Here is a 25,175-nt window from a genome sequence, read left to right as displayed (position 1 = left end):
TTTTCATAGAAGGCACATTTTAATTTTGTAAAGAACTAGATGAGGAAAACACACGTCCTGGCTCATCCACTACGCCAGCAACCCCTACCAATCCAGTCGTGTATTAGCTTATAATACGCTAATAATACACACAGACCCTTGCTGTACATAAAATACTTTCATATGTATTACCTGATTCCCACAATAACCAGGGTTATGATTACCACCCACATTTTACAAAGAAGCAAACTGATCTTCCATTTCCTTGAATACTCCTCCTGCTTCAGGGCCTTCAAACATACTGTTGCATCTGCTTGCAAAGGTCTTCCCACACCTCTTTAATGAACAACCTCACATTTTCCTTTCAGACTGCAGCTTAAACATCACTTCCTCAGAGGAAGCCTTCCTTGGCTGCCTCCTCTAGCCCAACAAGTCAAATGTCCTATAGCCCACTTTCATAACACCCTGTACTTTTTCATGGCACTTTAACAATATCAGCTAATATTTATGCAGTTATTTGATCATGGTCTAATTCCCTCCATAAGACTATAAGCACCACAAGGACTAATGTATGCTTGTCTTGTTCATGGCTACGTCTCCAGTCTCCAGCACATTCCTGAACACAGAAGACTCTGAATAAATGTGATGAAAGATGAGTGAAAGTCTAGAAAGGTTAAGTCCTTCCTCAAGGTCACAATGCTGGCACCAAAACTGAAATCTAAGCCCCAGACTGTAGGTCCTGGGCTCTGTTTCCCAAAACTGCTTCCAGTGTCTCTTGGTTGACAGATTTTTCACTTAGAGATAATAAGGCATATTATTCTCTAAATTCGGTGCCTTGTGAGGGCATTTATAGTATCTGACTATATACAAGATCACATCCCTGGCACAACTAAAGGGAGGATAAGACACTTTAACAGATGGAGAAAGAGCCTTTGCCTAAGAGCTAGGAGGCCTGGATTCCGATATTCCTACCTCATCACTCCTGCCAACTATCCTTTTTAGATTCGTAACTACTCTGTATTCAAAAAGTATTTGTGGAAGCTCTGCCGCTGACTTGACTTATATCAAGTCATTTCTTCTGAGGTTGTTTCCTCAACTATAATACGAAGAGTCAGACCAGATTTTCATTCTTTCTAACTATAGAGCCTTCAAGATTCTGAGAACGCAATAGAGTGGGGTGAGTGGAAAAAAGCATCCAACTCAGAAAAGACCTGGGAAAGAATGCTGGTTCCAGCACTTCCTGGGTATGTGACCTTATATAGGTCAAACTCTCTTGGCCTCAGTCTCATCTGCAGATGACAATACGACTTGTTAGGGTTACCAGGACGATCGAATGAGATAAGAGCTGCAGAAGCACTTTACCAATACAGAAGGGCTACTGAAATGACTGTTTTGCCACTGGACGGCACAGAGTAATGTTGGAATTGAGTCCCCTCACTCACTAGCCGCGTGACCGTGATGAAATTACTCGTTCGAGCTTCCGTTTCTCCATCATGGGGAGAAACCTCCCACGGGATTGTTCAGAAAATTAAATGTTCCTGCCAGATAGCGGGCAACTAAGTACCTGATACTATTTAGTAACCTAAGCCTCCCATCCTGGAAGTTCCTAGCTGATGCGATTAGCCCCGCCCCCAACCCGTGAGACTCTCGGATCTACCAGTCCCGCCCCCATCTGTAAAGGTCAAGCCGGATTCCAACGGAATGCATCGGGAACGGTGTTCCGGGCCCTAACAGTCCCCTGAGACGTCCCTGAGCAGAAGTCTCTGGCGCGCGAGCCTCAAGACTACACCGAGGACACTCACCAGCTAGCTCCCAGGGTACTAGGAAGACTCGCGCGACCGCGGCGACGGAGGCGGCGCGGGCGTCGTGACGTCACGGGGCGGTGCGGCGGCGCAGGCGTAGAGCGTCAAGGGCGGCCTGGCAGCTGGCGGCGTTGAGGTGGACGGGTGTAGGGCCGTGGGACCGCGGAGACGGGACCTGCTTTGGGGGCATGAGCCGAGGAGAGGACTCCGAAGTCAAGAGGTGAGTCCGGCCACAACGCGTCCCTACCCTTTAGCGCCGGCCCGACAAAGAGTTCCCAGCGGAGGCTCCCCCAGTGAGACGGCTCCTCAGACCCCGCCCCGGATCGTCCCGCCGCTGGCCCGGAAATATCAATCCGAGTAATGACCCCTCGCAGCTGGGAATTCGCGGCCAGGGATCGGGAAGCCGGGATTCAAGCCTTGACCCCCACCATTACCATTAGCTTTTTAAGAAGAAGCGCCTTTGCTTCTCTGCACTTCAGTTTTTCCAAATGACTGTTCTTGGCTTCCAGGGTAGTTATAACTCAGCTGAGCGGGGGCGGGATGGGGGAAGGTTAAAAAGCGTTTTGTGAACTATGAATCTGAAGGGTTGTCGCCATTGCAAACCCAAGAATTTTGAGATAGTTGCATGCCATCTTAATCACTTATCACACTTTAGCATTTCTCAAAAAGCTCTGTGCCAACTTATCAAATGTATTGCCATATTTTAGCCTCATAACAACTCGAGATAAGGATAATAATGCCCATATCAAGGAAGAAGAAAAAACGGAAGCTCCAAGTGGGGAAATGGCTTGCCTGCTTCATTCATTCGTTCATTCACTAAATTTTGAGCACCAGCCAGGAGCCAGTGTACTAAGTGCGGGGGGGTGGGGAGGGAATAGAATCATCAAAATAATCAAGACCCTGCTCAGTAGTAGCTTACTTTCTCATATCTTACTTTCTAGTGAGGGAAACGAAAGATAAAACAACGTATAAGGCATTGAACTGGTATTGAGTGGAAAGAAAAAGTGCCTATGATAGAGACTAACAAGACGCCCTTACTCTGTTAAGGGAAAGCTTTTCTAGGGCTAGAGGACACTTGAGGGGAGATCACGACTTGAGTCACAAAATAATAAATCCTGGGTGCAAAAGCCAGGATTTGAGTGCCTGTCTTTTGGCCCCATACCCTGTACTCTTTCCCCTTAAAATGATTCACTTGTGTGGTATTAAGTACTTGTTGGTATTATTTATTGCTGTTTTTAGACATGAGAGAGTCAGAAGGGTCTACATTCAAGTCTCGTCTCAAATGTCATTTCCTTTAGAGGGCTTTCCACTCATTCTGAAGTAGTCCAGCCCCAGTCTCCTTGTCAGATCTCCTTGCTTAACTACGTTTGCAGCACTGATCACAAATTACACCTTGTATATTTATTTTGCATTTGTTTTGTCCTGCCCCTTTTCTAAATATGTGTATCCAGAAGGCAGAAACCTTGCTTGTTCACTGCTCTGTCCCCAGGACTTAGACGATGCCTGGAAAATACAGGCTTTCTACAAGTTTTTTGAATGAATGGTCTGTAAGAAAGTAGAAGGAAAGGAAATCCAGGAGAAGACAAAATGTTTCTCCTCCCCCAACCTCCATGCCTGGGATTCTAGTCATGCCTATTTCTCCTTTCTCCCAGGAAGTAAAAGCAAGAGCTATGGCTTATTCATTTCTCTTTTTCAGCAGCTGGTAGCTGCTTGTCACACATTACAGAACAGATTGAACATGTGAGAGAGGAAGAAGAACGCCCTTGTGTGTTGGGGGGGTAGATAAACACATTTAACAAATAATATCTAGGGGCTACTGTGTGCTAGACTGTAGAGGCTGTGCTGAGGTGAATGAGAGATAACGCCAGCATTCAGTATGGCAGCTGTTGTTATTAAGACGCAGTTCCTACAGCACTGATCTCAAAGGCACTTCTGGTCTTATAGGACCCATGTTTTTTTCTAGCAAGGAGTTCTGAAGTCTGGCACAGCCTGCCATCTGCCCAGGCCTTTTTTCTTTCTCTACCACATTATACATTAAAGCTTAATTTTATATCTGTTGTCTAATTTTGGTCATCTCAACATCTCTTAAGTTATAAGCAGAGCAGCTTTTATTATTTAGAGATGAGGAAACTGAAACTCTATGAGAGAAGTAACTTCCAATGGAAATGCCAAAATTTGAAACCAGGCCTTCTGACCACAGGGTTTTTGCTCTTTCCATTACCGACTCCATCATAACCCTCATCCTGTGGCTGTGAGGTGAGACATTTCAGAAACTAAGACTAGTAATAACTTAAGCTAAAATTATTTGAGTGCTTCTAGGTTCCACGCACTGTTCTTAATGCTTTTGGTGTATTAACTCAGTGCATCTGCACAACTCTTATTATCCTCTTTTTACAGATAAAACTGAGGCACAGAGTGGTTAAGTAACTTGCTGCTTAGGATTATAGAACTAGTAAATAGTAGAACTGGAATAACTAAGGAGGAAGTTAGTTACTCTTTTTTTTTTTTTGCTTTTTAGGGCCACACCCGTGACATATGGAAGTTCTAGGGGTCGAGTTGGAGCTGCAGCTGCCAGCCTATGCCACAGCAACACCAGATTCATGTCTCGTCTGCAGCCTACACTGCAGCTCACAGTAATGCTGGATCCTTAACGCACTGAGCAGGGATAGGGATTGAACCCTTGTCCTCATGGATAGTAGTCAGACTCGTTACCATTGAGCTGCAACAGGAACTCTGGAAGTTAGTTTCTTTTTCCCAGTGTCTGCCAAAATATTAAACATGAAAATAGTTCATTGACTAATTATTGTTATTCTTCCCCACCCATCCTTTTAAGTGTCATAAAGACTCTCCGGTGGTTTCCAAGACTTACTTTGGGTGACAGTTGTTGAACTAGAGTATCGTAGTAGAAATCTTGGCCTCCTGCCCAGTCAGCCTCTGGCTTCAGAGGAGGAAAACTCGGTCTACACACAGAACCACTCCCCTTTCTCCTTACGTGGAATCTTTTGCTCTCTGGCTGCCAGAGGAGCTGTCCCAGGGGAACTGGTGCTGGGGCCCTGGTTGTGGAATAACTGAGGCCTTTGAAGGACTGCCCAGGGCATGCCCTCCTTGAATAAATGTTTGTTGAATTGAATCTGAAGTCTCTTGTTCACACAGCATTGCTCCTCTCCTGCCTGAATGTTCACATTCCTCTAGTATTTCATAGAGATTGATGGAAGCAGAAACCAAAACTCTTCCCCTGGAGAACGCATCCATCCTTTCAGAGGGTTCCCTACAGGAAGGGCACCGGTTATGGATCGGCAACCTGGACCCCAAAATCACAGAGTAAGTCCGAGCTGTTTTAATTCCCTACAGAATTGGGATGCTTGTGGTGATGATGTCCAAGAGAACTCTCAAGAGTTGTAGAATATATTTTGGCCCATTTATTTATGTTTTCATCATCTTCAAAAGGAATGTGATGTTGTTTTAACCTCTTATCTTGTCATTTTTCTTATATTTGGACTCTTCTACTATGAAGATACAGACTTGGGTACCCTTTTAAACCATATACTTCTCTTCCCTGCTTGCCAAAGATGTTCTCTGCTTTCAACTATTTTGAAAATACTTATACCCATTGACTAGGAAATTATTTTCTAAAACCAGCCATGGGCGTACTTTTGTTGCTCAAAATGAAGGAACAAGCAGAAGCATCAGTACCATCGCAAAAAGGCAGAGAGGTACCATTTGACTCTCATTCATGTAAAGCAGCCATGAAACTACATAAAGTCAGAAGGGATCTTAGAGATCACCCCAGTCCCTTTGGTTTTCATTCATTCATTAAATGATTTGATTGCCTATTGTATGCCAGGTGTCCTGCTAAGCCAATTTTTTTAAATCTGAAGAACCTTGTCTTAAAGCAATCAGAACCTGCATGTAAAATAAAAGCTAAGAGTTGCTCTGATTAAAGGGGGGAAATGGTGCACCCAATGGCTTTTGGCAACAGCCACCTCTTCTTTGGCAGTCATTTCTAGGGTTCCGTGGAGCATAATTAAAAACCTCTGGTATGTTTCGGCTCTTTCATCCTACACCAGAGGAAACTGAGGCCCAAGAAATGGGACGTGCCTTGCCCTTGGCCACAAAACTAATTGAATTGTCTTCCCACTCTTTCCATTGTGGATATTATAGTGGAAAGAAAATTCTTAGCAGAGAGAATTGAGAGATTTTTCCTTCCCCCAGTTATTCAGAAGGGGCAGGTGGTGCTTGGTGGCAGGATAGTCATGGGTGAATGGATTGAGCTGTACAGGGTCAGTGCTTAAACCAAGCATGGCGTGTATCCCGGGTTCTAGAACTTACTCCCTTTGGAATAGTGTTAAAAGACAAGGGGAGAGGAGACAAGGGAATATGCTTGTTTTGAGTCTGAGAAGAGGTGTATGAAAGGATTTGGGGATTATGAGAGAAGAAAAGAGATGTAAACTAACATATCAGGAACATGACACAATATTCAGTTCTTTAAAACTGCTCCAGTGCAGTTGGCTAAGTGTAGATATCATTGGGTCCCTCTAGAAATTATGATGGTATTTAAGATGCGTTGCCCCCTAATGACGTTACCTTGGTCGTGAAGGCCCTGGGATGTAGACTGTGCATTTATTTTGGCTCTCTCTATGGCTTATGGCTTTGAGGATGAACATGTGAACCTGACCAAGCTCTCAGTTAATGGGGGAATTAAACAGAGAAGCTGTTTCCATCATCTAAAACCCAAGCTATGAGAGGATGCTCCCAAGAGTGGTTTCCATTCCCTCCTCTGCTCCTCTGAATGGAAATCTGAAGCGTGGAAACAATGTTCATTGTTTTGGCTGCAGTTCCCTGTAATGATACTCTTGTTGTAATTGTATCCTGCTGCTTGACAGGAAGGTTCAAATGGGCATCTGCCACCTCAGTTCATGTCATAAGCTGGAGAATATGAATGTTTGCTTTAGTTAGAGCATTGACAGGAACATTGACTCATGAAACTTTCCCGCTGGTATCTCTGTTCTTTTTATATCAGGCCAAAAGTGGACATCAAGTCCTAGGCTGCCCATCAGGGCCTTGCTGGCTCTACCCTGACTTCCCACCTCCCTAGCGTCAGAGATCATTTCTATTGCTTTTCCTTATCTTAAAATGTTTTCTTGATTAAACAAACTGATTTATTAAATTTCTTTTTCTTTTTCTTTTCTTTCTTTCTTTCTTTTTTTTTTTGGCTGCACCCACATCATGTAAAAGTTTCCAGCCCAGCGATCGAACCCACACCACAGCAGTGACAATGCCAGATCCATAACCTGCTGAGCCACCAGGGAACTCCTTAAATTTCTTCTTAAAGACATAACTACTGACTGTACTTATGGTTAGCATGGAATGCTTAGTATTACTTCATTTAATCTACTTAATTACAGCAAAGAAACCTAACATTGTAGTTAGGTGGGTCTTATCTTGTAGAAATATGTGATTTTCTTCCAAGTTTTTTTTTTGTCTTTTTTTGTTGTTGTTGTTATTGTTGTTGTTGCTATTTCTTGGGCCGCTCCCGTGGCATATGGAGGTTCCCAGGCTAGGGGTCGAATCGGAGCTGTAGCCACCGGCCTACGCCAGAGCCACAGCAACTCGGGATCCGAGCCGCGTCTGCAGCCTACACCACAGCTCACGGCAACGCCGGATCGTTAACCCACTGAGCAAGGGCAGGGACCGAACCCGCAACCTCATGGTTCCTAGTCGGATTCGTTAACCACTGTGCCACGACGGGAACTCCTCTTCCAAGTTTTTGAATCCTATTCCTCTCAAAGTAGGCAATGATGGACCCGAACTAATTATTAAAATAGAGTCATTCCTGGAGTTCCTATTGTGGCTCACCAATAATGAACTTGACTAGTATCCAGGAGGATGCAGGTTCAATCTCTGGCTCACTCAGTGACTTAAGGATCTGGCATTGCCATGAGCTGTGGTGTAGGTCACAGATGCGGCTTGGATCCTGTGTTGCTGTGGCTGTGGTGTAGTCCAGCAGCTACAGCTCTGATTCAGCCTCTAGCCTGGGAACCTCCATATGTCATGGGTACAGCCCTAAAAAAAGGCAAAAAATATATATACATACAATCATTCCCAAGCATTGAAGGACTGCGTGATAAAACTTATGTGAACATGTGGTAATCTGATCTCAGAAAATATTATTTGAATTCAGATCCCTGGGAGTTCCCTCATAGCCTAGCAAGTTAAGACCTGGCATTATCACTGCTGTGGCACAGGTTTGATCCCTGGCCTGGGAATTTATACATCCCATCAAAAAAAAAAAAAATCCCTAAACTTCTAGTGACTCTTGACAGATGGTTGCAAAGCACACTCCAGCTTTGCCAATTAAACTGATACCACTGCAGATCTCTGCTTTAGATTTGCTGGTTCCTGTTGCTCCTACCTTCAACAGACCCTTATCTCTCCCTCCTACACAGGTCCCTAATCTTTCCCATCCCTCTTCTTTACCTCTTTTATAAACAGATGTGAATGCTTCTCCTTTACAAATGCTCTCTCAATTCTTGTTAGGAGAGAAGTAAGAGTATATATTTACTGTCACGAAGGGTTATAGGACATGTAAGACAGCGATAGTTAAAAAAAAAAAAAATTTTTCCCCTCAGTTTTTCAAAGTTTATTTTGTAATAACTCTAGTCTTTGGTGTATGTGTGCATGTTATTAATCCGAGCTCTACTCAAGTTAAGTAGGGGGTCCGTCAGCCTTTCCCAACAGGACTGCTGACCACCCGTCTAGCCCTCTGATCCTCTGTTCACTGTGTAGTTGCAGTACTGACCATTCTGGGGCCCTGTGACCTGCCAGGAATGTCTGTATAACTAAATAGATCTTAGAGATTTGGATTTAAGGGAATGATGACATACTCTTATTTAGGGTGGTAGCAGATTCCAAGCCCATGTTCTCTCTACTATAGTCTGATTCCTTTTAACTACATTATACCTCATAATTCTTACCTATAGAGTGAGAATATTCCACTGAATGATCTAGAGATGTCTCCTAGCTGTAATATTGCATAGCTGCTCTTATTTAAGCTTGTAACAACCTTGTGAGGCAAGTGGAACAGATATTTCTCTCTTTTTTTTTTGGTCTTTTTTTGTCTTTTTAGGGTCGCACCAGCGGCATATGGAGGTTCCCAGGCTAGGGGTCAATCAGAGCTGAAGCTGCCAGCCTATGCCAGAGCCACAGCAGTGCCGGGTCCGAGCCGTGTCTGCGACCTACACCACAGCTCATGGCAGCGCCGGATCCTTAACCCACTGAGCGAGGCCAGAGACCGAACCCACAACCTCATGGTTCCTAGTCGGATTCATTAACCACTGAACCACCACAGGAACTCCAATATTTCCCTATTTTTTAAGTAAAGAAGAGTTACGTGAGTTGACTCAGTTCACTAAAGTAGTTAATGATAGGATTAGTTTCCCACCACCTAATTTAGGGCTCTTTGCACAGATATTCTAACAATGCAAACAACTGGACAGTCATAACATATTCTATTCTAAATTTTAAAATGTCAGGACTTCTTTTAAATTGTTACAGGACCCAGTCTAACTGTAAGAGTGAAAACAATACCTCTAAATATCATTACTAGTGCCTTCAACAGAGAATCTGAGAAAGTTGGCTTCAGCCCTGCCAGTAGTATCACCTAGGGAGAGATAGTGAACTTGGAGACCAGTGGGCAGAGTCTGAAAGATAAAGAAAGTGATTGAAGAGGAGGGAAGAGCTGAAGACAACCCTGTGTTTCTTGTTTGAGAAGTTGAAGAGAATCGTGTCCACTGGCCAGTGGAATGGTTAGAAAGAGGCATAGTTTGTAGAGAGGAAGAGGAGAGGTTGAGGTATAGTAAGAAAACTTAAAAACAGTGAAGAGCCACCCAGGTGGAGTGTGCTTCTAATGCAGACTTTCAGGGCTAAACTAGAATTCAAGGGAGAATAAGTGCACTCGCATGTAAGAACAGAGTTTTCCCCGAAGATATCCTTGATTCTCTTAGCCCGTTCCTTATTTTCCCTTCATGATCCATGCTTCTTCTCATGCTTTGTTTGTATGAAACAATCTTTACTGTTTGCTTATTTAAATTTGAAACAAAGTAAAACCATTTAATAACATACAGGGCATACAGCATAAAGACCTGTCACACAATAATTTGTATAAGTTTATAAAGAAAATTTCTTTGTTTCTCTAAAACAAATTGTGCATTAAAAACAATCTTAAATGTCATTTCATTGGCTTCCCAGTGCCTACAGCATCATGTAAAATCCCCTCACTAAGCCCACAACATCTTTCACAACCTGTCGCCTGCCTGCCTTTCAGCCTCATCTCTTAAGTGTCTATCCACACTCTCCTCCAATGGATCAGTCTTTTTCACCTTGTATCTTTGCGCAGGATATCACCAACTACCACCTTCCCTGCACAGTTGTCATCTTCCTCTGTGTGGTCACAGACATACCCCTTTGTGCAAGCTTCATGCTGTTGTAAAATTGGTTGTTTACATATTTCTCTCCTCTAACCAGAGGAGTCTTTGAAGATAGAGACCTAGCTATATTCATCTGGGTAGGCCAAGTGCCTAATACAGTGCTTGACACCTTATAGGTGTCATTTTGACATTTGTGTAGATCAGTTCCCTCTGTGTCATTAGGCAGGAAGGCTGTCTTAAAGACCCATTACAGAAAACATTGATTACATTCATTGATTATATTGATGACCCGTTCAAACCTTGTTTTCTGTAATTTCCTGTACAGAATTCTGTATAGGACTGGTGTACTAATTCTGCGGCTCCTGAAGGCTGCAGAGCCCACGTTTCACTACACGAAGCAAGGCTCTGATGAGTAGCGAGCTCTCAGACTTCAGCAGCAGATGAAAGTGCTTGCAGATGTGAAAGCAAGATTCTTCAGGCTTTTTTCACTATCAGAGCTTGCAGTCCCCATCTCCAGGAAGCAAAATAGTAAACATTTCATTCCTTTTGTTTCGGTGTTCCGATAATTTCAAGAAATTATCAGACAAGAAAAGAAATCCTGGAGAAGTTGAAAGACACAGACCTAAGCAGATGTTCCTGGAATCTTAAGGTCGCACTTCTCGGGCAGAATGCATTTGTTAGCTTTTCAAAGAATAATCTGTCGGCTCTTTTTTTTTCCTGAGTAAATTAAAATTCATTTCCTAGGAAATGCCAATCGCCTTACCTTCCTGCTATTAAGTAGAATGGAGCTAATGAAAAGATGACCAGCCCACAGTCATCCTTGAGTTTTTTAAAAAACAGGTTTGACCCACCATTCATGGCAACTGGTGCAGTGTTAAGGTCTAGTAAGTGGAAGATGCAGCTGTGAATTAAGACCCTGAGAGTAATTCTGCTAGCCTGTCTGTCTGTGCATTTGATGTACATTCACTCACCCTTGCTGTAAGCCTGTTCACAGAAATCAAGTAACACCAGAAATTTGCTCTTGAGGCGTCTCCCTTTCCCCTGAAGGGTCACCTCTTAGGTTCTCATTAGCAGTTGAGGTATCTCCATGGAAATTGAGAATTTGGAACCTAGATGGTTATGGTTGTTTTCCCTTTCAAAACACATCTAAAGACCTAATTCATGTCCACAGTGTGCCTTGGGATCGTCACATCCTGCCCCAGTATAAGACCTGTACTATGTCTTCCCTGCTGCAGTGTGTCAGGCACCTGATCCAGGATAAAGGGCTCGCTTGCTGATGTGCGTTAGTCGCAAATTCAGTGTAACTTATGATCCATTTCATATCTTTCTGCCTCCCAAAGGAGATTCTTACTCAAGAATAAAATCTTGATGAGTTTCTCCTAGAAAACAATGTGAATATAAATGTGGCTGTAACGACAGCTTTGCTGACTCCCTGTGGGGTAGAATTCCCAGTAATAACAGATTTAGCATGTGGGTTGATACCTTTTTAGTATCACAGGGACAGCATTGTTTAGAGAAAGCCTTGACTCCATTTGAATAGCGGGGAGGATGCCAGGAGGAAGGCCAGAGGAAAAGGAAACGGGAGAGCTGTTGGTTTGTCTCACCCTCACATCAGATGACAGGAAGTCGGAATTGAGATTGGCCACAGCAACCTGTTAAGGCCACATCTGTTTGAATAACTTAAAAGCTCTATAGAAACCAAATAAGTTTCGGAGAAAGGAATCCAGAAAGAGGGTGAGGGGCAGAGTGGCGAGCAAGAGCTTTGGGTGAACCTCCTGCGGGAGTGTCTTCTTCCCTGTGCGCCTGTGTTCATCACTGGACCACACTCCGGAGCATAAATTCTGTCAAAGCAACTGAAGTTGGGTAGTTATCTGCAGCTGGAAGATTTACAGGATTGGCCAGGTTCCCCCGCCTGTGTGAGACCAGCCTCAGTCACATTGCGGTTCCTCAGGTTCCACATTGTCCTGTCATTCAGTCACATCAGGAATGGAACCTCTCAGGTGCTTATCAAAGTGCCACTGGCTGTGGTTGGGCTTTTGGCAGAGTTTCCCTCAAGTGCAATTTGGGGCTAATAATTAACTGTGAATCTGACAGGGAAGTCTTCCAGGTTTGTTTTACCCTTTGTTATATGTGTTACTTTGTTTATTTCTGAGATAGGGTTGGCTTTGGCGTTTCCAGTGTGGATGTGTGCCTCTGATGGAGTTGTAGTTACTCACAAATACTATTTCATTGCCAAGAAATTAAAAATAAATCAGTCAACACTATTTTTGAGCATTTCTCCAAAAGAAAAACAAATGGTGCTTGTGAGCCAGACAGCTGTTTGTTAGGTGTGGTTTTTTTTGTTTGTTTGTTTGGTATTTTTGTGCTGGACAAACGCATAGCCATGACAATTCTCGTTCCCATTCCAAATAGAGGCAAACAACTGTGTTTGCCAAATAAACTAACAAGGCAGTTTGGAGGAAGGCAGGGGGGCAGGGCGAGATTTTATCCCTGGGTAGACTGTCTCCTGCTTTTATTTCCCACTTAAGGCTGAGGGGCCAATTGAGTTCCCTGTTCTTTCTCCACAGATACCACCTCCTCAAGCTCTTGCAGAAGTTTGGCACAGTGAAGCAGTTTGACTTCCTCTTCCACAAGTCAGGTGCTCTGGAGGGACAGCCTCGAGGGTATTGTTTCGTTAACTTTGAGACAAAGCAGGTAATTGAAGCCCCCCCCCCCACTTTCTCAGCACCTACACTCTCCTCATTATCTGTGTGTCCCTCTTGACTGCTAGAGTGGCAGTTCCCTGTGGGCAGGAGCCGCGTCTGCCTCATCTCTGTGTGTCCTCAAGGAGGTGAAGTAAACAAATGAATTAGTTTATTTGAATAGCTTTCAAAGTCTCCCTTCCCTCGGCTGGCAGTCTAAGGCGACTGACCCACTTTCCTGACCAGATGCTTTGGGATGCCCTCGTGAAGCACATGGACATCCTCCTCCCTGTTCTCTTTTGTTTGTTCCTTTAGTGGCTGGCCAACAAAGCCTCTTTTCCTTTCAGTAGTTTTGCCCCATGGTGTAGAAGCCCTCCATGACTGTGGTGAGCCACCCGCAAACTCTTTTATTTTGATTTCTTAAAAATAGACCCTTCTTCTCAATGTCTTAGAATAAATACAGACAAATTTGAATATATATGGAGAAAGAAAGTCCAGCTTCAACCACAATATATCCACATACTCTGCATTAAAATTTAGTCCTGGGAGTGGACATGGATTGATAAAGAAATTGAATTGAATGTAGTGAAATATAGACACACCACTTACAGCCCTATAACTTTATTAGTCATATATGAGAACATTGCCTGCTTGTCGTTTTATTAATAATAATTGTATTTGTACGGTTTTCTTATTATAAAAGTGATATCTGTTTCCTATAGATGAAAACATGGGTAACTTCATTTACCAGCTTAATATTCAACAATAATCACTGTTTTTTGGGGTTTTTGTTTGTTTGTTTGTTTGTTTTGCCTTTTCTAGGGCTGCTTCCTGTGGCATGTGGAGGTTCCCAGGCTAGGGGTCTAACTGCAGCTGTAGCCACTGGCCTACGCCAGAGCCACAGCAATGAGGAATCCGAGCCGCGTCTCCGACTTGCATCACAGCTCACAGCAACTCTGGATCCTTAACCCACTGAGCGGCACCAGGGATCAAACCCACAACCTCATGGTTCCCAGTCGGATTTGTTAACCACTGTGCCATGACGGGAACTCCAGTAATCACTGTTTTTAATATTTAGTTACGTATCTTTCTAGCCTCTTTTTCTTCACATTCATACACAGACGTGAAAAAATGTACAGCTTATAACACACAAATAGGATCGCATTATCCTCTTTACCACTGGAAACAAATGAAAATCTTTTCTGTATTCTAATACACATCAAGATAACATTCTATATCATATTGTGGTTTCATCTGTACAACTATAGTTATATGTGAAAATTCATTGATCTATATCTGTTATACATTTTATTATTTAGACTTCAGTTGAAAAATGAATCAATATCATCCTCAGTGACTGCATAATACTTTATTATATGAACAAATGATACGTTACTTGATTAATTTCCAAATGTGTAAATAGTGCGATGGTGAACATCTTTTTAGCTCTATTTATCATATTTATCATATTCATGGAAATGGAGTGGTGTTAACAAAGGCCACGAGTATTTTTTCCTAATAAGGCTGCCAAATTGCCCTCAAGAAATGATGTATCAGTGTGTTCTGCAAGTGTCATTTGTCCTTACCAGTGCTGCAGGGTTTGTTTGTTTGTATGTTAAATTCCACTAATTTTGCAAAAGTAATGGACAGTAAGGGATACATTATTGTTCTAATTGTTCAATTTGGGGGGGGGGGTGCGGAAACTGAAAGAATGCCCCATATAGTTAGCATTTTAAAATTCTTCATTCTTCCCTGGAGTTCCCGTGGTGGCTCAGTGGTTAACGAATCCGACTAGGAACCATGAGGTTGAGGGTTCGATCCCTGGCCTTGATCAGTGGGTTAAGGATCCGGTGTTGCCGTGAGCTGTGGTGTAGGTTGCAGACGTGGCTCGGATCCCGCGTTGCTGTGGCTCTGGTGTAGGCTGGCAGCTACAGATCCGATTCAACCCCTAGCCTGGGAACCTCTATATGCCACAGGATCAACCCTAGCAAAGGCAAAAAGACAAAAAAAAAAAAAAATTCTTTATTCTTCCCTAACAATAGAGTGTGATGAGGATTTTTACAGACGACTAAAATCAGTGATCATGTTGGAGATAAATAGTGGTTTAAAAATATTAAACTAGAAGTCAACAAAGCTCAGTTTCTGGCTGTTTTATTTATTAACTTTGGGCAAGTTTAATAAATAACTTCTTTTGGCCTCAGTTTTCATCTATAAATGGAGATTAAAAACACACACCTGGAGTTCCCGTCGTGCCTCAGTGGTTAACAAATCCAACTAGGGACCATGAGGTTGCGGGTTCGATCCCTGACCTTGCTAAGTGGGTTAACGATCCGGCATTGCCGTGAGCTGTGGTGTAGGTCGCAGACGTGGCTCAGATCCCGCATTGCTGTGGCTCTGGCGTAGGCTAGCAGCTACAGCTCCAACTAGACCCCTAGCCTGGGAACCTCCATATGCCGTGGGAGCGGCCCAAGAAATGGCAAAAAGACAAAAAAAAAAAACAAAAAAAAACACACCCTCATTATTACCTTATAGGAAGTTGAAAGAATAATTGAGGATAGATATGATTAATAATATCATTGGATACATGAACTTTGAAACAAGTTACAGAGAGAGGAGAGGAAGTTATTTTTGCAACATTTATTACCTGCTGGCATCTTATGACTGTTGATGTACAGAATTAATAGAGCGTTATGTAAATTCTAATTCACTAAGTGACACTTAAAAGAATGAACTGTCACATCGGTCCCTCTAACTTTGTGTGCCATAGTGAGGCAAGGGTGCCAGTGACGAACACTTGACACATAGCGGCTACCCATCTGTTTGTTGAATGTCCTGATGGCGCAATGCAGAGGAGTAAAAGAGTCTGGTAAAACCAGGCTGGAATGCCTACTCGTCTTACCCTGAAGCCTCAGACTCTCTTTGTTCCTCTTCCTGTTCCTTAAGGGCTTCTTCACTCCCAGTAAACGTGGGTTACACTTGGCCAAATGCCCCATGCATACAAATAGAGCAGAGAAGGTTTGCAGGATGGAAAAGTACAGCCAGGCTTCCTGGGAATGTCCTAGAGTGCCTGTTATCCAGCTCCAGGAATTCCTTTCAACCTTGTTGCTCCTATATCTGATGGGAAAGAGTCAGAGAACTTTTGCCTCTGAAAGCCAGGTGCATGAATTGGCTCACACAGATACCTTGCTCATAGTCTCTTTGACTCACTCCTGCTTTTTCCGGCCCGATTTCCTTCACTCCCGTATCCTTTGAAGCCATTACTGTTTCTCACTTGGGATGCAGGGAGTATAAGCCCTAGTCCAGGATACAGTTTCATAGTCCCCCCCCAGGAGGGTGGTGGGAGGATGGAGTACATTCTTGACATAGTAGATGCTACTGTAACAGAAGTGTATAGAAAGGTATCGCCTAATAAGAACAGTACTCTTAGCTGATGTTGGTTGAGTCCTTACCATATGCTCCATACTTTACCTGTGCTCTTTGACTCCTCACAGTGACACTGAGGAACATGCCAAACATGCCATAGTGTCCATGTTTCACAGGTGAAAAAGTTAATATCCGGAGAGATTAAGTGACCAGCCAGATGTTTTACTGCCAGGAAGTGAACAGAGCCAGTATTTGACTGAGTTTACAAAAACTCATACCCTTTTCATTATTCTGCCTTTTTACTTTATTGCAAACCCTTTGCCACTTGTTTACCAAAAGCAGTTAGAAATTCAGCCATCAAAGCTTGTGAGGCCCTGTGAGAATACATGTAGCTAGTTAAGCATTTTAAGTGTTTGACTAACACTAGTCCCTTTCTCAAACAGGAAGCAGAACAAGCCATCCATTGTCTCAATGGCAAGCTGGCTCTGTCTAAGAAGCTGGTGGTACGGTGGGCACACGCTCAAGTAAAGGTAAGTGTAACAGGCTAAAAAGACAGCACCAGCTCATCCTAAATGAATATTCAGATAGACAGTTGTCCACTTACCCATTTGCATCACAGCCTCTGCACATCTGGAGCAGCCATACTGTGGTCTCCTACTTGTATTTACCATGTGTGTTGCCAGATTTTTCTTTTGAGAAACATCTCAGGAGGGATTAAGTTCCTTCATTGTTTCTCTCCACATACCCACAGATTCTGGTTTTGATTGATTTTTCCATGTGACTGATGTGTATACTCAGACCTCTATCATTTTTTTGGTCAGGGTGGTTCTTTGGAGGAAAAAATGTATTTATTTTTAAAATTAGTTGCTTTAGGCATTATTAGATTCTTCCCAGCCTCTCAGTTCTGTGGAGAGTTTGAATTGTTTATTCTAAATGCTTGAGAAATGGATAATTTGTTAAGAGTGCTTAAAGCACTGGCATTTCCTTACTCCATAGATTTTTTTGAGAGTTATTTGTGGGACTTTGCACTGTCTGCCTTGACTCCAGAGGTTCAAGCCATGGTGAACTGTGGTCTTCATATCCTAGTTCTCTTGAGAAAATGCACTGAAAGAGCTACAACCATTAAAGAAAAAAAAAAAAAAGTGTCATGTTACAACCAGCACAGGTGAGGTATGTGCACTTGAGCAATCCCAAAAGTTCATTCTCTTCCTTCTGCAGTGTGGTCCTGACAGACCTGCCTGCAAAAAGATATGTGGCAGTTAGAACTAGAGCCTCAGTCTTTAGCTATGTGAACATGATTTTTGACCAGAGACTCTACCCAACAAGCTTCCCAGTAAAGAGTCACAGAAATTAAACATTTGAGCTCAGTGTCCAAGCTGAAAAACAGAGTTCAGACACTTTGGATCTTTATGAGAGTTTCAGGTAATCACAGAGCCTTCTCAATTTCATTGCCTTAAAAATAGGAACAACAAGGAGAATTACCAATGCTTTTTTACTCAAAAGAAAATCAAGTCTCGTTTGCCAGTCTGACTGTCATTTTCTCATTCTGCATCTCATTGAAAAGACATGCAAGAGAGGAGTTCCCGTTGTGGCACAGTGGTTAACAAATCCGACTAGGAACCATGAGGTTGCAGGTTCGATCCCTGCCCTTGCTCAGTGGGTTAACAATCCGTCATTGCCATGAGCTGTGGTGTAGGTTGCAGACGCGGCTCGGATCCCACATTGCCACGGCTCTGGCATAGGCTGGCAGCTACAGCTCCAATTAGACCCCTAGCCTAATATGCCGTGGGAGCGGCCCAAGAAATGGCAAAAAGATAAAAAAAAAAAAAAAGAAAGAAAGAAAGAAAAAGAAAAGACATGCAAGAGAAATAAATCATCCTTCATCCTGTGTTTCATTTGGGAATCTCTATGCCCCACAGTTCTCTTCTCCTACAAGTCTTTTTGATCAGAGGCTCTTGATTGCTCTTTAATATTGTACTTACCTTTTAAAAGAAGTATATAATTTTCTGACACCAATTAAGCTGCTCTTTTCCTGGAGAATATTTCAGTAGCTAAAAGCTATTCCTACTTTTCTGCTCCCCTTAGACCTGTTAAGAGTTGACTATTACAGTTGGTACTTTGTAAAAATCTAGCAGAATTTCAAAATGCTTTGAATAAAGCAAAATAAATGTTGTGAAGAAGTGATATGTGACAATAAGAATGTAAAGAGGTCAGTCCTGCTGTTTATTTGTACTATCTATGAATTTAAAGGTTGAAATTCTTTCCTTACCTTACTAGAACTAATGCCTAGATGGAACACCTCTTCTAAATTTCTCAGTTTATAACTTTTAGGTTAAAACTATGTAACTTCTGCATTAATTCTAAATGTAAAGCAGTCCTAGGATTGTCTGGAAATAATCTAACAATATACCTGGGGTTGGAGTTTCTGAACACCTGCACTACAGTAAAGGGCTGGTTTCTCCCAGGTGAGATAATTTGCCTTTTTCTTACTTTCAGAGGTATGATCATAACAAGAATGACAAGATCCTTCCCATTAGTCTGGAGCCGTCCTCCAGCACCGAGCCCGCTCAGTCTAACCTCAGGTAAGAAGGTGCGCTGGAGAAAGACGCAAACATGTGTACGAGAGCCTGAGTACTTCTTCACTCTAACTTTCACTCAGGCTCTCATCAATCTTTGGACTCTCAATTTAGAGTAGAATCTACTAACTTTTGAGAGATGTGTTCAATTAGTATATGGATGTGTCCAGAACGTATACATTTCACCTCTTCCCATACCCCCAAAAGTGTGTAACACCCATTTACAGAATTCATATGCTCAGAAGGCACTGCCAGCCATCACGCTTGGCACTGGGAACACAAAGGTCAGTCAGACACGAGCCTTGGCCGTGAACATGAGCATCTTAATAAGGCCTTATCTTCAGCATTTGTCATTATACAGTAATTCCTCCCCAGCTATGAGTTCCTTTATACAGATTTCGAAGTGGCGGCACTTTAATTTTATGTGCTATTTCAGCAACGATTACCAGTTTTGGTTCTAGTACATACAGATTGTCAGTTAACTTCCTTGGAGTTAATTCAGAACAGAAGGAATTGAGGGTTGAGTGGAGAAAGGGAAAGTTAAGTAGATGGATAAGCAGAAGTAGAGGGTTTATTTTGCATCGTAGCCTAGGGAGAAATGTTAACAGTAACAATAGCCAGGATTTATTGGGCTTACCATGAAGCAGGGAGGGTTTGTGCTAAACATTTTACATTGCCGTATGTCGTTGAATTATAAAGACTTTGGGAAAGTACGCTTATACTCGTTTTACACATGAGGAAACTGAAGTTTAGATTTTGGCCAAGATCACACAGGTAGCAAATAGCGGAGTCCAGATTCTAAGCCAGGTTTACCTGGACTTCAAAATTTAGTCTTCTAGTTTCTGCTTCAAAGAAACTCCAGGCTGTAAATGCAGGAGCAGTTTTAAAGCCTGTCCCTGGGGTGGGGGTGGGGGGAGGCTACATGAAAAGAGCATCAGTGTTTTATAAGAATCAGAAATTAGCACTCATCCTAAAGTTGGGAAAGCGATGCCTATTTGGATAGAGGGCCAGACAGAAAAAAAACAACCTTTCTTGAATATTATATGTAGCAAACAAAACAGATTTATAAGCACCTCATTAAACTCAGGGGGAGGTAATCCTAAAATGTTTTCAGGAGTCATAAAATTGGTCCATTAAAATTAACTTTATGGTTACTAATTTGTTTAATATCATTGATTTCTTATAAATGTGTGCTGCTTTATGTTGTACTCCCCAGTTGTTGTTTTTTTGATTAATTATGACTTCTGTGGATGCGCTGGGAACTTGTTTTATCTATCCTATTCTCCCCATTAGATTGAACCTCCTTGATCACAGATTGGTTTTATGGAGGTTCTCATAGATCTGAGTCCTTTTGGGAAGAGACAACTGCATTTATGTTTGGTGATCTCCATGGCACAATGAACATATCTTAAGTTTCTTATTTTCAGTATTTGCTCTTTTTACTAGATAATCTAGTGTGGTGTTTTCCATTTATATTCTAATCCAGAGGATCTCAGTTTATAGCTTTTGATTAACATCTATGACAAATTAGAGAAGGTTGTTTTCCCTGTGACGCAAGCAGAATGAATGGTTGGCTGTTAATTTTCCATTAATGGAAAAGGTGCTGGAATGCACCTTGGTGATATTTTAGGGTTCTCTCTCTCTTTCTCTCATTTTTTTTCTTTGTTTTTTTTGTTGTTGTTGTTGTTGTTGGTTTTTGTTTTGTTTTTTTGCCACACCCGAGGCATTTAGAAGTTCCCAGGCTAGGGATTGAATCCGAGCCACAGCTGCAGCAATGCCAGATCCTTAATCCATTGAGCCAGGCGGGTTGGGGATCAAACCCATGCCTCAGCAGCGACCTGAGCCACTGCAGAGACTGTGCCAGATCCTTAACCAGCTGAGCCACAGAAAGAACTCCCCAGGGTTCTTTTGTATTGCAACTTAGTTTTTTTAATTTTTCATTGCCCGTGTAAAATGATGAGTATGTGCTGAGGTATGCCTTTGAGGATCTCCAAAAGGCCACATACACGTTCCCTCCCAAGCTTCTCTCCCTAACTGTAGACCATTGACAGCATCAGAATGGAAAATAAAGGGATCCGTGAACCAAAAATACTCTCCCTCAGTGCTTTGCATTCTGATCCAGAGACAGCAGTGACCTTGATCAGAAGGGAATTCCTCACAACTTCTGCAGCGTCTCCTTACCCGTTCTCTCTAGTACAGGACTCCTCAGCTCCCAACCTAAGGGAGAGGAAAAAAGCAAGGGCTTTGATATAAGCAAACTGCACTTGAATCCTGGCTCCAGTTTGTTAGCTGTGTGAACCTTAGGTGAATCATTACCTCTCTGCATTTGTTTAGCTATAAAATGTGGATGATAACCCTTGGAATATTATTGCAAGGATTGGAGATGATGTAAGTGAAATGCTGGGTGTACTGCCTGGCTCATTGTAAGCACTCTGTAAATGTAAATGGTAGCCTAAGCACACATGTGTCAGTAAAAGGGGACTCTATAGGATTTCCAGGATGTTTTCCCAATTATTATTCAGTGATTCAGAAGGTGGTACAGTATAATAATTCATAACATGGCTCCAAAGTCCAGTTGTATTCATATCTCAATTCTGCCACTTACTAGCTATGTAACACTGAGCAAGTTAATCTTTCTGTGCCTTAGTTTCATCCGAGAAATGAAGGATATAGAAGTTCCCGTCGTGGAGCAGTGGTTAACGAATCCTACCAGGAACCATGAGGTTGCGGGTTCGATCCCTGCCCTTGCTCAGTGGGTTAACGATCCGGCATTGCCGTGAGCTGTGGTGTAGGTCTCAGATGCGGCTCGGATCCCGAGTTGCTGTGGCTCTGGTGTAGGCCAGCAGCTACAGCTCCAATTAGACCCCTAGCCTGGGAACCTCCATATGCCGAGGGAGCAGCCCAAGAAATGGCAAAAAGACCAAAAAAAAAAAAGAAGAAGGATATAGCCTACATGGATTATTTCTTCCATTTTTTTAAAATTATGGTAAAATATGCATAATATAGCATTTACCACCTTAACCAGTATACAGTTCAGTGGGATTAAATATATTCATAATGTTGTACAGCTAGCACCATCCTCCATCTCCATAATTCCTCTTGTAAAACTGCAACTACATACACTTTAAATAATAACCCCCCATTCTCACCTCCCCCAAGGCCCTAGCGACCACCATTCCACCTTCTCTGTAATTCTGACTACTCTTTTTTAAGTGCTTCATATAAGTGGGATCACACATACTTGTTTCCTCGTGAGTGGCTTGTTTCACTTAGCACGACGTCCTCCAGGTTCAGGCATGTTGGAGCATGTGTGTGGGCCACATTTGGCTTATCCACTCACTCTTCCATGGACACTTTGGTTGCTTCCACATTTTCTCTGTTGTGAGTAATGCTACATGAACATGGCTATATTCGTATCTCTCCCAGACTCTGCTTTCAATCCCTACATAAATTATTTTTGAGTGCCTACTATCTGCAAGCACTAAGGTGCTGGATAGTGTTAGTGTCTGAGGTTTAAGTATAGCAATGTGCAAAGTATTCCTAACAGTATCTTATAGAAAAAACCTAGTAGATGGTTCAGATTTGATCTCTTTCCTAAAATGAGAACATTAATTATTTTTGTGTGTGTTCTCTCTGAATGTTTGAAAGTTTGTGTTTGAGTTGCTCTTGCTTCTCTGATGCTTCTCTGAAGAGGCAGGAAGATGAAATACCCAGGTATTCTCTGAATGTGCCCAGGCTCACTGTTATCTTCTGTTCTTTCTCCAGTGTCACTGCAAAGATAAAAGCCATTGAAGCAAAGCTGAAAATGATGGCAGAAAATCCTGATGCCGAGTATCCAGCAGCACCAGTTTATTCCTACTTCAAGCCACCAGATAAAAAAAGGACTACTCCCTATTCTAGAACAGCTTGGAAATCTCGAAGATGATGGTTATGAATCACTGTAACAGCAAAAGCAAATCGGTCTTCACACCTGAAATCCTCTGCCTTTGTACTTGTAGATGTGAATGGTACTATCAGACAGAGCACAATCACATGGTAGAGTTTGGTAACATAACATTTTTGGATGTTCTTCTGAATGTTTCTCCCCTGAAGTATGTGTAGAATTGAGCATCATCCAGAATAAATAGGATTGTATCCAAAACTGATTTGAACACTGAGATGCTCTAATTGGCTGGTTTGTTTGGATTTGTAACTCCAGAAACTTTGTATAGTGTGCCAGAGAGAAAGGCAAACACAAAAAAAAATGTTATTATTTCAATCAGGAAACTTAATTTATTAACATCTGTCTTTAAAAAAAAAACAAACAGCATTTTCTGTGCTCAAGTGTCTTTACAACATAAAGAAAACATAAAAGACAGGGAGGGAAATGAGAAATTTTGAATCATGTTCAGGACTGCTCTTCCCAAAACTTTCTATGGAAATCCCTCCAACTGGACTAATAAGAAAAAGTTCTTGGCAAAAAGAACTGGTTTTTGAGCAAGATTTGTAGTAATAATCTCTTTAAGAATTATGCTTATTGTTTCAAAATCCCAATTAGGAAAACATGGAGTATATCTTAAAATTGTTTGCGTCAACGAAACTGTAGAATGAAATTTAGCATTTTATACCACAACAGAAGTTCTGTTTGGAAATCCCACTTTTATTCTATTGTGATCATTTTTTTTTAATCTTAATAATCCTGCCTTCTATAATACCAAATGTCATTATTAATGCGGGACTTTTAAAATTGCATTTATTGCATGAGACTGTTTTTAATAGCATGAGAATGTTCTATTTGGAATTGTATCATGGTCAGTCTAAATGGAAAAGCAAAATTTCTTTGAAAACTTAAACACTGATGTATTGATCACTATCAAACATGTTATTTATTAATAATTGTGTAGGGGTCTGAGTAGAAGAAATTGAGTTGTCTTGTATGGGGTGAGGTGGGGACATACAGTGGACACACAAAGTCAGTGGAGCAGCCACTGCTCTGGCACCAGGACTGTAATGACCTCATGTTTTGTGTGTTTAAAAAAAAAGACTTGAAAAGCTGCATGACTTTAAAACGATTCTTCATTTGTTAAACATACTTCTCCTCAGATAACTTTTGCCACTTTGAACATTTAAAATATAACAATAGAGAAAGAAAAATAAATCACTAGATTTGGGAGTATGTTTCTGTCAGCAGTGTTGGTCATTTTGGTGCCAGGTTGATGGACAGCTTCATTGGGCAGCACTGTTGCTTCTTGACTGGGTAAATCATTTTTGGTACCCAGGCTGCCACTTTTAATGATTACAGACTGTTTACTGTCATTGTTCCTAGCAGAGGAAGCTTTCATTATAGGAGCTTAAGTGTTCCCATGAGCATAAATGAATTTAGGACACTTGAACCAAAACTTGAGCATAGTGAGGTTTCAGAACTCACAGACCTGGTTCAGAAAAATTCGTATCACCTTTCCCAAGGTAAAACTTTTCAGATATGTTTAAATATTAAATACTTCCTGCATTTATTAGCTCTAAGATGCAGGTAACTCTCCTTCCACTTGGGGGATGGTTCAGGGAGGTGGGAGCATCATCTCCCATTTTTCTGGTGACTTCTTAGAACATAGAATTCACCGTTTTATCCTTAAGTCCTCAAAGGGTTATGGTGGAGTAGGACTTACTTAATGCAAAATAGTCTTCTATTTTTAATAGGAACTTAGAAAATACTTAACTTTGAATTACCTAGAGTTGTTTCCTTTAGAAACCAGAGCTATTTATTTGTATTTAAAGCAATGTTTATTATTTGTACCAATTCTGATTCCTCTGTGTGAATAAACGCAAGACCGTGTCTGTGGTTGTGTCTTCTCTTGTCCATGTCCTGCAACAAAGACTGTAGCACTCGGGGAGGCTTGTTTCCCTTCAGGACATGGGCCTCGGCTGGTGTGTCCTGGTGTAGCTGGTATGTTCTGGTGTAGCTGGTGTGTCCTGGCGGAGTGCTCTTTCTCTGATCTCAGCAGAAGTTCTCTCCAACCGTTATGCCTGCCTGCTTGTACTGTTAGAGGTGAGAAAGAGACTGGCTCTTCACACTCTATCTATTTGAAAAGAAGTTGTTATTGGAAGTCCCCTAAAGGATCATAAAGTGTTTAGTCCTTCTTTCAGAGTAGGGTTTTCAAAAGAATAAATGGGTGTGTTGTACATCTGCTGAAGCAGTTTGAAAGGTTTGTGCAATGTGAGTGTTGACTTGGTCAGATCTTTATTATGAAGTTGTCTTTACTTTAAAAGGATGTGTTGGTTTACTGTTTTGCTGAAAGTATGTCACTTATTTGATTTATACCATAGTAAAGAATTAAGGGAAGTATTTAGGAGAGAGGTATGAACTGTCTT

At 42.0% G+C, this 25,175-nt stretch overlaps 2 protein-coding genes across 5 annotated transcripts in view; one reads left to right on the top strand and one right to left on the bottom strand.

Annotated features, from left to right (window-relative positions):
• MRRF (mitochondrial ribosome recycling factor) overlaps positions 1-1,859 on the bottom strand; it is a 59,139-nt gene extending 57,280 nt beyond the window's left edge. The window contains exon 1 of the mRNA XM_047768328.1: positions 1,782-1,859. The gene's annotated coding sequence lies outside the window, so the exon portion shown is untranslated. The remainder of the gene's footprint in view (positions 1-1,781) is intronic.
• On the top strand, positions 1,859-24,641 carry RBM18 (RNA binding motif protein 18). 4 transcript variants are annotated; one of them, XM_047768329.1, is made up of 6 exons: positions 1,859-2,001; positions 4,974-5,102; positions 12,775-12,901; positions 16,695-16,781; positions 18,748-18,833; positions 22,593-24,641. In XM_047768329.1, exons 2-6 carry the CDS (start codon positions 4,990-4,992, stop codon positions 22,750-22,752), a joined length of 573 nt encoding a protein of 190 aa, XP_047624285.1. In that variant the 5' UTR covers positions 1,859-2,001; positions 4,974-4,989; the 3' UTR covers positions 22,753-24,641. The 4 variants fall into 4 exon arrangements, with proteins under 4 accessions (XP_047624285.1, XP_047624288.1, XP_047624287.1 ...); XM_047768331.1 differs by having other exon boundaries at positions 1,860-2,001; positions 4,984-5,102; XM_047768330.1 differs by having other exon boundaries at positions 1,860-2,001; positions 4,935-5,102.
• The last annotated feature ends 534 nt before the right edge of the window (positions 24,642-25,175 follow it).

This window comes from Phacochoerus africanus, chromosome 2 (genome assembly GCF_016906955.1).
Source record: "Phacochoerus africanus isolate WHEZ1 chromosome 2, ROS_Pafr_v1, whole genome shotgun sequence".
NCBI classification, from domain to species: domain Eukaryota; kingdom Metazoa; phylum Chordata; class Mammalia; order Artiodactyla; family Suidae; genus Phacochoerus; species Phacochoerus africanus.
The sequence above is the reverse complement of the archived record's forward strand: the minus strand, read 5'-3'. Positions and strand labels throughout refer to the sequence as shown.

Excerpts from the sequence above, each read along its gene's own strand:
- RBM18 (XM_047768329.1), top strand. The coding sequence starts at position 4,990 with ATGGAAGCAGAAACCAAAACTCTTCCCCTGGAGAACGCATCCATCCTT. Across the intron at positions 12,902-16,694 it reads TTAACTTTGAGACAAAGCAG|GAAGCAGAACAAGCCATCCA; the intron begins GTAATTGAAGCC and ends TTTCTCAAACAG. Across the intron at positions 18,834-22,592 it reads CCCGCTCAGTCTAACCTCAG|TGTCACTGCAAAGATAAAAG; the intron begins GTAAGAAGGTGC and ends TTCTTTCTCCAG.